We start from the raw sequence: 12,631 nt of genomic DNA on the forward strand, positions 1-12,631 counted from the left end.
CTACTCATAAGATAATGTTTTGAATCCCAAGACACATGCACAGGCTAGCCAAGAAAGCTAAATATATTGAAATTTCGTTACCAAATAGCACAAAGAAATATGTGATTCAAGTGCATGGATTTGTTGGGTAACAGGGTGGTGATGACCTCATAGGCTGAATTTGCTAGGGTTCCCTTCCTTTCAATCCTATGGAATAGTTTGAGAAGAATTGGTGTTAGTTCTTTAAAAACGTAACTTCATTTTTTTAAAAATTTTATTTGTTTATTTATTTGAGAGCAACAGACACAGAGAGAAAGACAGAGGGAGAGAGAGAGAATGGGCGCGCCAGGGCTTCCAACCTCTGCAAACGAACTCCAGACGCGTGCGCCCCCTTGTGCATCTGGCTAACGTGGGACCTGGGGAACCGAGCCTCGAACCGGGGTCCTTAGGCTTCACAGGCAAGCGCTTAACCGCTAAGCCATCTCTCCAGCCCCACCCCCTTTTTAAGGAGGTTTCTGGGAGCTTCCTAGCCAGTGAATTCCATGGCTCCCCTCTTTCTCTCCTTGGGTTTTCTTTCCTCCACTTCCAACTCTCCAAACTAATGCACGATCGTGAGACCACAGCAGTGGTCCCGAGTTTAGAACATCTAGGAACTGTCCACAAAATGCGTGGGATCGGTATCCTTAGGCCCTGGGAGGCAAGGGACTATACCAGACTGACAGCGCTTGCCATGCCCAGAAGGGCAGCGAGTGAGGCAGGCTGCCTGGAACCGCTCCGGGGGGTCCTGGGGGGTCTAGGCCCGGGCCTCTGGAGCCTGCAGAAACTGGAAGGCAGCAGGCTGAATCTCCCTGATCCTTTTCCTGAGGGTTTAATACCATTGCTGTTGAACAAGAGGCACCAATGGACGTCTTCTGCCAGGCACCAGAGCAGCGCTTCAAGTCCGGGCTAACTTGGGGATTAGTTTCTCAGAGTTTGTGTCTGGAGGTGAGTGTGTGTTTTGTGTGTGTGTGTGTGTGTGTGTGTGTGTGTGTGTGTATGAGAGAGAGAGAGAGAGAGAGAGAGAGAGAGAGAGAGATTTGAAAAGGCCCTGGAATTTGTACCTGTTCCAGAGAAAATACCTAAATGACCAGTAAAACCAGTCTTCATTAAAATCCACAAAGACCACAAAAAGGCTACCATTGGCCGGGTTCCCAGGCCACCCAAAACCCGCGGGGGGGAGGGGGGCAAGACAAACCCCGCCCACGCCGCAGGGGATGGTTGACTCGAGGCTCTCGGGTCAACCCGCTCGCTGGCCCGGCACTTCTAAGCACCCGGGGGCCCGCGCTCCGGTCTTTCTGCAGCCCGGCTCTGCATCAAGGTCCAGGCGCGCGAAACTGCGCCAGGCACAAGCGGCGGAGGACTGACCTGGACGTCCTAAGGCTGGGAGAAGGGACCCGGCATCCTGGGACCCACTGGACTTAGCCCGGAGCCTAACCCTTCGCCGTCAGCATCTCCAGTGGGGCGTCCTTCGGAGGGGCCACTACAGGGCCCCCAAACCTCATCGTAGAAGGGTCTCCCGCCATGGCCGAGGCCGTGGAGCCTGAGAGGGTCACTCCGGGTACCCAGGGGCCACCCGAGGGTCCAGAGATTAGAGTAGAGGGACCGGATGAAGCCGGGGCTCCAGACCCGGAGGGGCGGGAGGCGAGCAAGGGCGCTGCCGAGGCGCCCGGGGACGACGGGGAGGGCGCCGAGGTGACAGCCGCCAGGAAGGAGGCTGGAGACGGCGGGCAGGACGGTGGGCACGCGGGCCAGGGCACCGACCCGGGCTCAGAGGAGCGTGCCGGGGAAGGTGCTGGGGACCCGCAGGGAGCCGAGCAGGCGCCGGGCTCCGGGCAGTTGGAGCAGGGCGCGGCCCCTAGCGAGGTCCCGGGGGAGGCTCCCGGGGACCCCGCGGTCCCGGAGGCGCAGCCCGGGCTGCAGGTGCCAGAAGGAAGCGCGCCCCGGGTACCGGACAGTATAGACGTCCAGGGAGCCGCAGGGGACAGCATGGACGCCGAAGGAGCGGCGGGAGGGGCGCACGGGGCGCAGGGGGAGCTCCAAGGCGGAGGGGAAGTCAGCTCTCACCCCCAGCCCGAAGCCCCCGAGGTGGCAGCCTCTGAGACTGGGGGACACCAGCCCGGGGAGTCGGCGGGGGCGGATGCTGCAGGGGTGGAGGGAGCGGTCCCCCAGGCGTCGAGCGCAGATGCTGGAGAGGATGGGGAGCGGGGTGCAGCCCAGGAGGAGACGCGGGAGGGAGAGGAGGGAACAGAGCAGGAGTCCACCGAGATGTCCGCGGTCCCCCGCGAGGAGGAGCCCCCCGACGGCGGCAGCCCCGACAGGGAGAAGGCCGAGTCAAGGGGGGATGCGGGGTCCCCGGCCGAGCTCAGCAACCACCTGCCGGAGGAGGAGGAGGAGAAGGAGGAGAAAGGCAGCGCCCTGGGCGGGGAGGAGTTGGCCAGAGTCAATGGCCGCAGGGAGAACGGCGAGGTGTCCGAGGAGCGAGACCCCGGGCAGGAGCACGACATCACTCTCTTCGTCAAGGTAAACGTCAGTCTTCCTCCCCACCCCTCACCGTCGCCGCCCCAGGTTCGAGGACGCCCCTGCCATCCCAGATCTAGTTCTTCTTGGGACCAAGCGCGGAGCGCAGGGAGGGCGCCCCCAGGTCCCAAGTGTCCGCAGGCGCTTCTCCAAGCCTGGGACATAGATGGATCAGTCCAAGGTTTCACGAAGGGCACGAGCTGGGGAGGCCGGTCAGTGGTGAGCGCAGGCCTAACATGCTTCAAGTGCCTAGTTCCATCCTCAGCACCACAAAAGGTTAGTCCCCCGCCCTCTTCACTCCGGGCGTGGGGGCGCACGCCTTTAATCCCAGCATTTGAGAGACAGAGGTAGGAGGATTGCATGAGTTCGAGGCCACCCTGAGACTACATAGTGAATTGCAGATCAGCCTGAGCTAGAGAGACCTTACCTCACTAAAACAAGCAAAAACTAAAATAAATAAATAAATAAAAATAAAAGAAGGTTAGTACCACGAGTGAGGCGAAGGGTTTGGAAGCCAGGTGTTTGGGTGTAAAAGCCCAAAATGCGGGCTTGGGGCTAGCCTTCAACTGTCCTTTGTCCTGAAACTCCTAACTGGCCATTCTAGTCTGGAGGTTATTCAAGAATTAGTGGGAGGGGGCGGAGGAGGAGAGAAACCAAGAGGCACCAGGCTCTATTAGTTTTCAAAGGAATCCTGCCAAGAGAAGCTCTAATCCTTGACGTGAAGAATTGCAAGCAGGAAGGTTTCAGTGTGAGAATTTCCACAGAGCAGCTAACTCCCAGAGGCCCAGAGCTGGTCCACCATTCCACAGAGGCCTTCCATTTTAACAGAGCAGGCAATGTGCCTTTGGTGGATAGGTGACCCTTTGTTTACATGTTGTGTGTTTATAGAAGGCTACCAGACGCCGGGGACTTGACAGCATCTGCGTGTCTATTCCCCACCTCCCTTCAACTGGAAAGGGAGCCATGGTTTATTTATTTATTTATTTAGTGAAAGAATCTGTAGGCACATGAGGAGGAAGTTTTGAGTATAAATGGGTACTTTTACAAGGCATCAAAAATAAATGGACAAAGTCCAGCAGTCCTTCACAGCGAGAGCTTTGTTTAAGGGAGGAGGGGATGGAGGGATTGGGGGTGGGGGACACAACCCTTCTTGCAGACCTTTGGCCAGACCCCAGGAAGCTGAGATAATAAGGTGAAGAATGTACCTTGTAGGTTGAACTGTAATCCTTCAGAAATACTTTCAAGCTTATAGAAGCCATGTATGGCCTAAACCGCCTTGGTTGAGACTCTAGTAGGAAAACAAACAAACAAACAAAAAAACCCAATGCTCCCAAGCGATCAACATGAGATTTTTTAGAAAGAAAATATTTTATTTTATTTATTTATGAGAGAGAGAGTCAGAAGGACAGACAGACAGAATGGGCACACCAGGGCCTGTAGCCACTGTAAACGAACTCCAGACATATGCACCGTCATGTGTATCTGGCTTACATAGGTCATGGGGAATTGAACCTGGGTCCTTAGGCTTCACAGGCAAATGCCTTAACTGCTAAGTCATCTCTCCAGCCCTAACGTGAGATTTTTAAGAAGTATTTGTGTGGCAAGGGCCTACATGTCTTTCTTCACTAGTGAGAAGGTGCTATTCATAACCTTTTAAAAACGCTGTGGCATGATAGAAAACATAATGTAATGTGTCATCATCTAAGGGCACAGCCCTAGAGTGATCCTGGGAAGGATCATGGTGCTGGGTGGTTCCAGGACTCTCCACTGGAGAAATTTCCTATTGCTTGGGTCACATGGCTGCAAGATTCCAGCCAAAGGCCTCAAATGACACTCAGCTACTGCTTTCTGACTGGTCTCTTTACCTCCACACTCAGGGCACACTTTAACTGGGGTCCCTCAAGGTCACTAGTGAGCCAGGAAATTGATCTGATCATTTTGTAGTGTCATTGTCTTCCTATGTGTATTGCAGAATTTCACATAAATCCACACTGTTGACCCAGGCAAAAGCCTGTCGTGGTATTACTTCTGCCTGCTTTCTCTCTGTTCTTCTGCCCGTTGGCATTTCCGGGGTCCCCACCCTGGGTCACCCACAGTTCTGCAATGGCAGCTGGAGGGAAGTAGGCTTTGTCTCATGAGAGAGCCACATTCCTTCCTGCCTTGGGATTTTTCACATGCTTCTCCCTCTGCCCCAGGACAGTCTCCCCAACCTGCCATCCACGATTCACTGGGGCCTTCATCCCCTCTGGGGAGACTTTTTCAACCCAACTCTGGCGGTTATGTCCCTCAGTTGATGCACCGCTGTCCCCTGTAGGTTTTGTCTCTTCCCTGCATGAACTGCGTCATTCTATCTGGGGTGCAGACTGCAGGGGTGGAAAACGTGATGAGGGTTTGAGTGGGTGGCTGGCTACGAGCATGAGTGTGGTTGACAAGAGCATGGATTTTAGAACTCATGAGTCTGGACGGGAATCAAATCTTGGTCTGGCTACTGTTTTTTTTTTAATGACCTTGAACAAGTGAGTTAACTTCTGTGCACCTTTGTTGTCTCACCAGTAATGTGGAGACAAAAAAGGACCTAAGCCCTGCAGGTTAATGTGGAGTTTCAGTAGATTGTGCCCTCAAGTCCTCCGAGCAGTGCCTGGGTAACATTAGCTCTCATGTAAGTATAGTGTTCATTGATGCATCTGCTCAGTCCCTATCAGCTGTTGTTGTTCCTGCACAGAAAGTTCTTTTCTCTTCCACCCCTGCCATGCTTTTATTTTATTTTATATTTTATTTTATTTTATTTTATTTTGAGAGAAATCCCTCTGGGTGCTGAATTCCCTTTATTCCCTAGTGATATAATTGTTATGAAAGGTAAAGTGCAAACTGCTTGGCTTCGCAGATACTGCTCACCGGTGGGTTGCGTGGGTGTCAGCCAGAGCTGCCTGTATGAAGGTCCTCAGGACTCAGGGATGGATGGCTAACTCTGGGCTCCGTTCCCCTCTCCACAGTCGAGGAAACAAACACATCCTCAAGCAGTAAGGTTGGCTAGCTCCCTAGGGTCACTGAAGTCCTGGCTCATTCAGATAAGGCCTCCTGGTGTCTTCCGATCCTATTAATCATTCTCTTTAAAGACAAAGGAAGGAGCAGATGAAAACAAAGGACCTCAAGGCGACAAGCAAGCAGGTGACCCCTTGGACTGTTTCTGTCTTTCAAGTTTGTAACCTTTATATTGACAATTCTTAACTTGGCTCAGAGTTGAATTTCTTTACCAGTTTAGCTTTTTCTAGGTTGTTTCCTGAGGCCCAGGTCCCCTTGTTAGGGGGCTTCTGTATTCCACAGATGCTAAAGATACGTTTTTGTCAATAGGTTACAAGCGCTTATGGTGGATTTCCTGTGGCCTAGCTGGAGTGTAGAATTCCCAGTGCTGTTCTTAAAGGCGTGGCTTAGAACTACTGTGCTCTTTGAACACTTCTCTAGCCGGCATACAATGACACATAAACACATTTTAAACTTAATGAGCCCACATTCTATATGTGACCTTTTACCTTTCTTCTGTGTGTGTGTGTGTGTGTGTGGTATATGGTGTGGCCTGTGTATATGTGTATGTATGATGCATGTGTGTTTATGGAGATGTGCAGGTGTAGCGGCCAGAGGAGAACGTTGGATGTCCTTCTCCATTGTCCTTCTGCTCTATTTCCTTGAGACAGAGAGAGTCTCTCACTGAACTTATAGCTGCTATCTCATTTCACTTCATTTTATTGTTTTCTTGCTCAAACTGGATGACCAGTGAGCCCCAGTGGTTCTGTATTTTTATAGGACTGGGGTTATAGCTGTGTGCATCCATGCCCACCTTAGTATGTGGGTGCTGTGGATCAAACTCCAGGCAGTCTCAGGCCCTCCCAGGCACTCATGAGCTATGTTCCCAGACCATATTATGTCTCATATATATATATATATATATATATATATATATATATATATATATACACACACACACACACACATATGTTAGCTACAGGACTGGAGAGGTGGCTTAGCAGTTAAGGCATTTGCCTGCAAAGCCAAAGGACCCAGGTTGGATGCCTCAGGACCCACATAAGTCAGATGCACAAGGGGCACATGCATCTGGCATTCATTTGCAGTGGCTAGAGGCCCTGGCATATCCATTCTCTTTCTCTCTGTCTCTCTTCTATCTCTATCTCTCTCTGCTTGCAAATAAATAAATTAAATTAGAAAAAGAAGTATATTAGCTACAAATATACCGGAAAGCATGATGGTTATCTAATAAAATGTAACATAAACATAATTCCTTAAATCAGCTTCTGCATTGAACCACCTGGTATATTATTATGAGGGCCATTGTATTCTTACCTTATCATCTTCCTTTGCTTTATAATATTTACTCATAACACAGAAGGGTAACAATAGTACAGCAACATAACACTGTAGCAACAATCAACAAACCACACACTCATAGAGGTTCACTCACCAGGGAAGTCCGGCTTACAGCTTTGCTTCCTCAAATCCAGCGTGCATTTGAGAGGTAGGGTTTGAGGGCGGGAGAGTCTGTCTGAGATAAGGCTTTTCTGACAAATTTGCCCTGACTTTAAAAACCTCCATATAACTCATGAATGATCTGGGGCCAGAGCTAAAGAATTTCTTAGGTTGTATTTTGGAACATAGCATTTTGCATACCTGGAACACAGAGCTGCTGCTGAGCTTATAAATTTGCTTCACCACCAGAGCTTATAAATTTGTTTTACTATCATTTTTGGATTCTCCAGCCTCAGGTGAAACTGAGATCTGATGGAGCAAAGTAAGTCTCTAAAAGAGTCATGGCTTTTGAATAAGCATTGCCACCCACAAGTGCCAAGCACTACATAAATAAATCCAGACAGCTGCTGGGCATTGCTGTCCTATATGACAGGACAGGAGTATGTTGGTCCCACAGCTGAGGAGCTCCTGGTAGACCAGTAGTCTGCTGGCTTCCTGCTCACATTCTGCTGGGAGAGAACATGTTGAGACCTGTGCTGTGAGGCTTGACCTCTGGGGAACCCCAAGGGGAGATTTTTTTTTTCTAACTGTGGAGAAGCTATGTGTTCTGAAGGGGAATAAGCAACGGTGCACCTCTGCAGCTTCAGTTCTCCCACAGAGCAATGTCGTTCAGCGTTGGTTTTCCGATCATCTTATAAAACCTGAAATGTGTATGTATGAAATCACCACAGGCTTACTTGATGTAGAAATAAGTAGGATGTGAGATTTTGCTAACTTTGTCCATCAGACAAGATGTGTGGGCACGCATACTGGGGGTGGGGGTGGAGGAGATGGGTAGCCATACCCCTCACCACGCTGAATGGCATAGGGGCCTGATGGCTTCAATCCTCCCCACAGGCTCTCAGAGGATGCTATTGGTGAGGACAGGTAGCTGCCTATATTGATGACTCATGGTGATGGCTAGTGAGAAGCAAGTCATATAGACAAACTCAACCACCCCCTCATCTCCATTCAGTGTCCCTTGTGTGTCCCAGGGACACATTCTTTCCTGAGTACATCGTGGCAGCAGGACTGTGCATGCTGGGAGCTTTGGGCATCAGTAGTTCTGCCCTGTGCTGCTGTTCCCTTCTCCACCCCTCCTGGGAGCAGCTGTGCCTGGTCACTTTAAGCACGAGCCCCTTCCTCCTCACTTGGGGTTACCGGAAGTCACCCCACACAGCCAGCCTTCCTCATGAGGCTCACTTAGCTATCCTATCTCCTGGAACATCTGAAGACCCACAGGACATCTTAAGAAACACACTGCACTGGGTCTCTCAAGTGTAAATTCACCCTCTCATGTTTCATACTGAGATAAAACTTAGGATTTGAAGTAATTTGTACAAGGCTTGTTGATTCTTTGGGTTCCAGTGAAATATCAGCATCCTAGGTTAATTGGTTAACTAATCTCAAATAAAATACTATAGTGCTAGATGCTATGGTGGAGTCACAGAGCACACTGCCTTGTGTTGAAATGGAAATTGGGGTAAGGACATTTAGAAGCCCCTGCCTCAAAGTTATGTCCTGTACCGTAATAGACGTCTGTGTTGGTTATGTCCTGTATGCCTAGTCTTTTGTTCTACACTGTAGTGTTTAATGCTGTTTCAAGGCCACGATTTGTGTTGCAGCTTCTGACCTTACTGAAAATCATCTGTGTTTCCTTTCATCTCCTAAACTCAACTGCAGGCATCTCTCTGCTAATTAGCCATTTAAAAAAAATTTTTTTTTTTTTGTAAGACTTGCATCTTTCATACTCAAGTTCTCTGGCACTAGGCCAGGGCTTTCAGCTCTGAGACTTAATAACAATAAGACTAGTCCTAGATAAGGTCTACAAGCTCTGAACCACCAAGAATCAGGATGCAGGCTTTGGAAGAGATTCCCCTGGGCCCTTGCTGGTGTGAAAATAAATTTATTTTCCATTCAGTCTCTGATGCTGGTTCTGTGAGCCTTAGTTTTCCATGTCAGTGTCTTAGTTAGAAATTATAGACAAAATACCTGAAGTTACTATAACAACAACAGCAACAACAAAATCCCTGATGCTGGATTATTTATAAAGAATGGAAGTTTATTTGGCCCATGGTTTTGGAGGCTGAGAAATCCAAGATTATGTTCCGGCCTTTGGATGGCCTCTATTAAGGCCCTTTGACTATGTCATGACATGGGAACAGACTTCACAGGTCAGATAAAATAGGTCTAGCTTGGATCTTTCTTTGTCTCCTTATAAAGCCACCAATACCATAATGAGGGTCTCACTCTAAAGACCTCATTTACTTATAATTACCCACTAAAGGTCTTACCTCCAAATACTATGAACATGTGAACCTGGGGATTAGATTTATAACACAGGAGCTTTTGGGAACATATTAGCACTATGGCTGAAAGCAAGACTGAGAAGGTCTCTTGCCCTGTCAGAGCTTGCCATCTAGCATGGAGGATGTGCCCCGGGCACATGCTGTGTATGCCTTGACTGGAAGCCTGCAAGGCAAAGACCACATCATTTTTTCCATTCATTGTCCTCTCCGCCCTTAGCTGGTGCTGCTGTGAAGGGACATCAGGTGATGGGACGTAGGGGAAGGTACAGGCACGTGCTGTAGGAGGGGCTGCTGACACAGTGGCGGTCACTAAACCATTACCTAGTTAATTGTATCTGGGCAGAAACAGCCATGTTCCTTTCTGCTTTGTAGAGAATGAGATCCCCAGTCATCTCTGGCATGAATTTTTCAAGCTTTTCTCAAATGACCGGCTTTGAACACTGGTCCTATTCAGCCAAGCAAAGTTTTTGCCCAGCTGCTGTTGTGCTAGGGGGGTTGATGTGGGGGAGATCGTCGTCAGGAGCATGCCCAGTTGCAGTTACAAGTGGGCTTAAGCACAGATTCTTTTTCTCATATGCCAAATGCAACACAACTGTTTGTTCATGTTGCCCAGCTCTGAGCAGGCACTCGTTTCCTTATCATCAAAAGACTGCTGCCCTCCTCTGCCAGCAGTGCTTTGCCAGCCAGATCTGAAGCAGGGGGCACCAGGGGCTTTCCCTGTAGGCCCATTACTTTCCCCTCAGTGGAGACCCTCTCTCCAGAACTCTGGCAGAAGAGTTCCCTTCTGTCCCATTAGCTGGAGCTGGCTGCTAGGCCCCATCCCTTCCAGACCGTTCCCAGGCACAGGGCAGTGAAGTGACTAGATCAGTAGTCTTGCCTGACATCTGTTTTTGAACACTTGAAACTTAGGAATGGCTTACACATTTTTTTTAATTAAGATTTTTTTGTTTATTTTTATTTCTTTGAAAGCAACAGAGAGAGAGAGAGAGAGAGAGAGAGAGAGAGAGAGAGAGAGAGAGAGAGAGAGAGAATGGGTGCACCAAGGCTTCTAGCCACTGCAAACGAACTCCAGATGAGTACACCCCCTTGTGCATCTGGCTAACGTGGTTCCTGGGGAATCGAGCCTCAAACCAGGGTCCTTAGGCTTCACAGGTAAGCGCTTAACTGCTAAGCCATTTCTCCAGCCCAGCTTACACATTTTTTAAAAAATTATATTTATTTGAGAGCATGAGGCAGAGGAAGAGAGATAGAGAATGGGTGTGCCAGGGCCTCCGACCACTGCAAACCAACTCTAGATGCATGTTACACCTTGTGCATCTGGCTTACATAGGTCCTAGGGAATCGAACCGAGGTCCTCTGGCTTTTCAGGCAAGCGCCTTAACCACTAATCCATCTCTCCAGCCCCAGCTTACACACTTTAAAGTGGTTGAAAATGCCCAAGAAGAATAGTATCTCATGACTCATGAAAAGTATACAACATTTAAATTTTAGCACCCATAAACTTTTTCAGACCCAGCTGTATTCATCCCGCATGTACTGCATGTAACCGCTCTCAGCCAGTAGCAACCAGAACTGGGTTCTTGTGACAGATTCTATGGGCCTTGAAGCCTTAAATATTTACTGTTGGACTCCTTTTTTTGATGATTTATTTTTATTTATTATTAGAGACAGAGAGAGAGAGACAGAGAGAGAATGGGCATGCCTCTAGCCACTGCAGATGAACTCCAGACATATGTGCCACCATGTGCATCTGCCTTACATGGGACTTGGAGAATCAAACCTGGGTCCTTAAGTTTCGCAGGCAAGCACCTTAACCCACTAAGACATCTCTCCAGCCCTGACTCCTTTAAGAAAAGTTTTCTGCGCCCTAATTGCCACTTACTTTGAGCTAGCACATGAAGTTAGACATATCTACAAACTTCAGTTTTACTTAAAAGAGTGTGAGAGGGGAAAGGAACTGGCTGTGGAATAAAATGCCCACAAGTTTTATCATAGTAAGAAATATTTAGGACATAAAACATCTTATGCACATTGTTAGAAATTTTCCACATGAAGTCCATAATTTTGACTTAAGTAAGATTAAAGTCAAATATGGAGGGAATATGTTTACATGTTGGGAATGATAAGTTCATGGAGTCTATGAATGTAAATATGTTTTTTAAAAGATATAACGATGAGGGCTGGAGAGATGGTTTAGTGGTTAAGGCACTTGCCTGTAAAGCCAAAGGACCCAGGTTCGACTCCCCAGGGCCCACTTAAGCAAGATGCACAAGGGGGCACATGCATCTGGAGTTCATTTGCAGTGGCTGGAGGCCCTGGTGCACCCATTCTCTCTCTGTCTCCTCTACCTGCCTATTTCTATATCTCTCTCTCTCAAATAAATAAATAAAAACATAAAATATCTTTAAAAAGATATAACGATGAGCATAACAAAAGTATGAACATAAAAATATATAATACAATGGCAAGAAGTCTTCTTCCACCTCTGAGGCCCACCCTTCCAGCTTGTCTCCATGGAGACAAGTAGTACATACCTGTCCAAAAATCTTCTGTGCATCCAGGTTTGTATGCGAATATACTCACCGTATTAATTCTGCAACTGCTGTAACAACTTACCCTGAGACCTAGAACTTTCAGAGCCTGCAGTGCTAACCATTGTGCAACAGGGTCCATGACTTCGAACCCCGACACAACAAATATTTGTGGTTCATGGTTTCTAGGACCAGGAATTCTGGAATAGCTTGGGTCAGTAGTGCTGGCTTGTGGGGCTGCAGTTAGCAAGCTGGCTAGAATGCTAGGCTGAAGGGTTGAAGGGGCAAAGGGCTTCCTCCCAAGCCGGCTTACTCACATGCCTTTTGGAAGGAGGTTCCGTGCCCGTTCTGCAGGATGCTTTCTGAAGGGTTGTGATAGTGTCCTCCGACATGGCCTCTGGCTCTCCTTAGAGCAGGGATCCAAGAAAGACCAGGAAAGGCCAAAGGCAGAGCCGTAATGCCTTGTATGACCTCATCTCAGGAGTCCCACAGGGCTGTTCCTGCCTCATTGACTCATCAGAAATGCGTCACCAGGGCTGGAGAGATGCGCAGTGGTTAGAGGAGCTTGCTGGCAATGCCAGACGGCCTAGGTTTGATTCCCCAGTACTCATTTAAAGCCAGATGCACAAAGTGGAGCATGCATTTGAAGTTTTTTTTTTTTTTTTTTTTTTATAGTGACAGGACATCCTGGCAAGCCTGTTCTTTCTGTCTGCTTCTTTCTCTGTCACTCAAATAAAT

General features: G+C 48.5%; 1 protein-coding gene across 1 annotated transcript in view; it reads left to right on the plus strand.

The window, feature by feature from the left end:
* Positions 1–1,279: 1,279 nt before the first annotated feature.
* The window catches only part of Clic6 (chloride intracellular channel 6), a 48,474-nt gene continuing 37,122 nt past the window's right edge, over positions 1,280–12,631 (plus strand). Inside the window, exon 1 of the mRNA XM_004654583.3 lies at positions 1,280–2,538. Within this exon, the coding sequence (XP_004654640.2) occupies positions 1,540–2,538 (999 nt within the window). The 5' untranslated portion in view covers positions 1,280–1,539. The remainder of the gene's footprint in view (positions 2,539–12,631) is intronic.

Source organism: Jaculus jaculus, chromosome 5 (assembly GCF_020740685.1).
Source record: "Jaculus jaculus isolate mJacJac1 chromosome 5, mJacJac1.mat.Y.cur, whole genome shotgun sequence".
Taxonomy (NCBI): Eukaryota; Metazoa; Chordata; class Mammalia; order Rodentia; family Dipodidae; genus Jaculus; species Jaculus jaculus.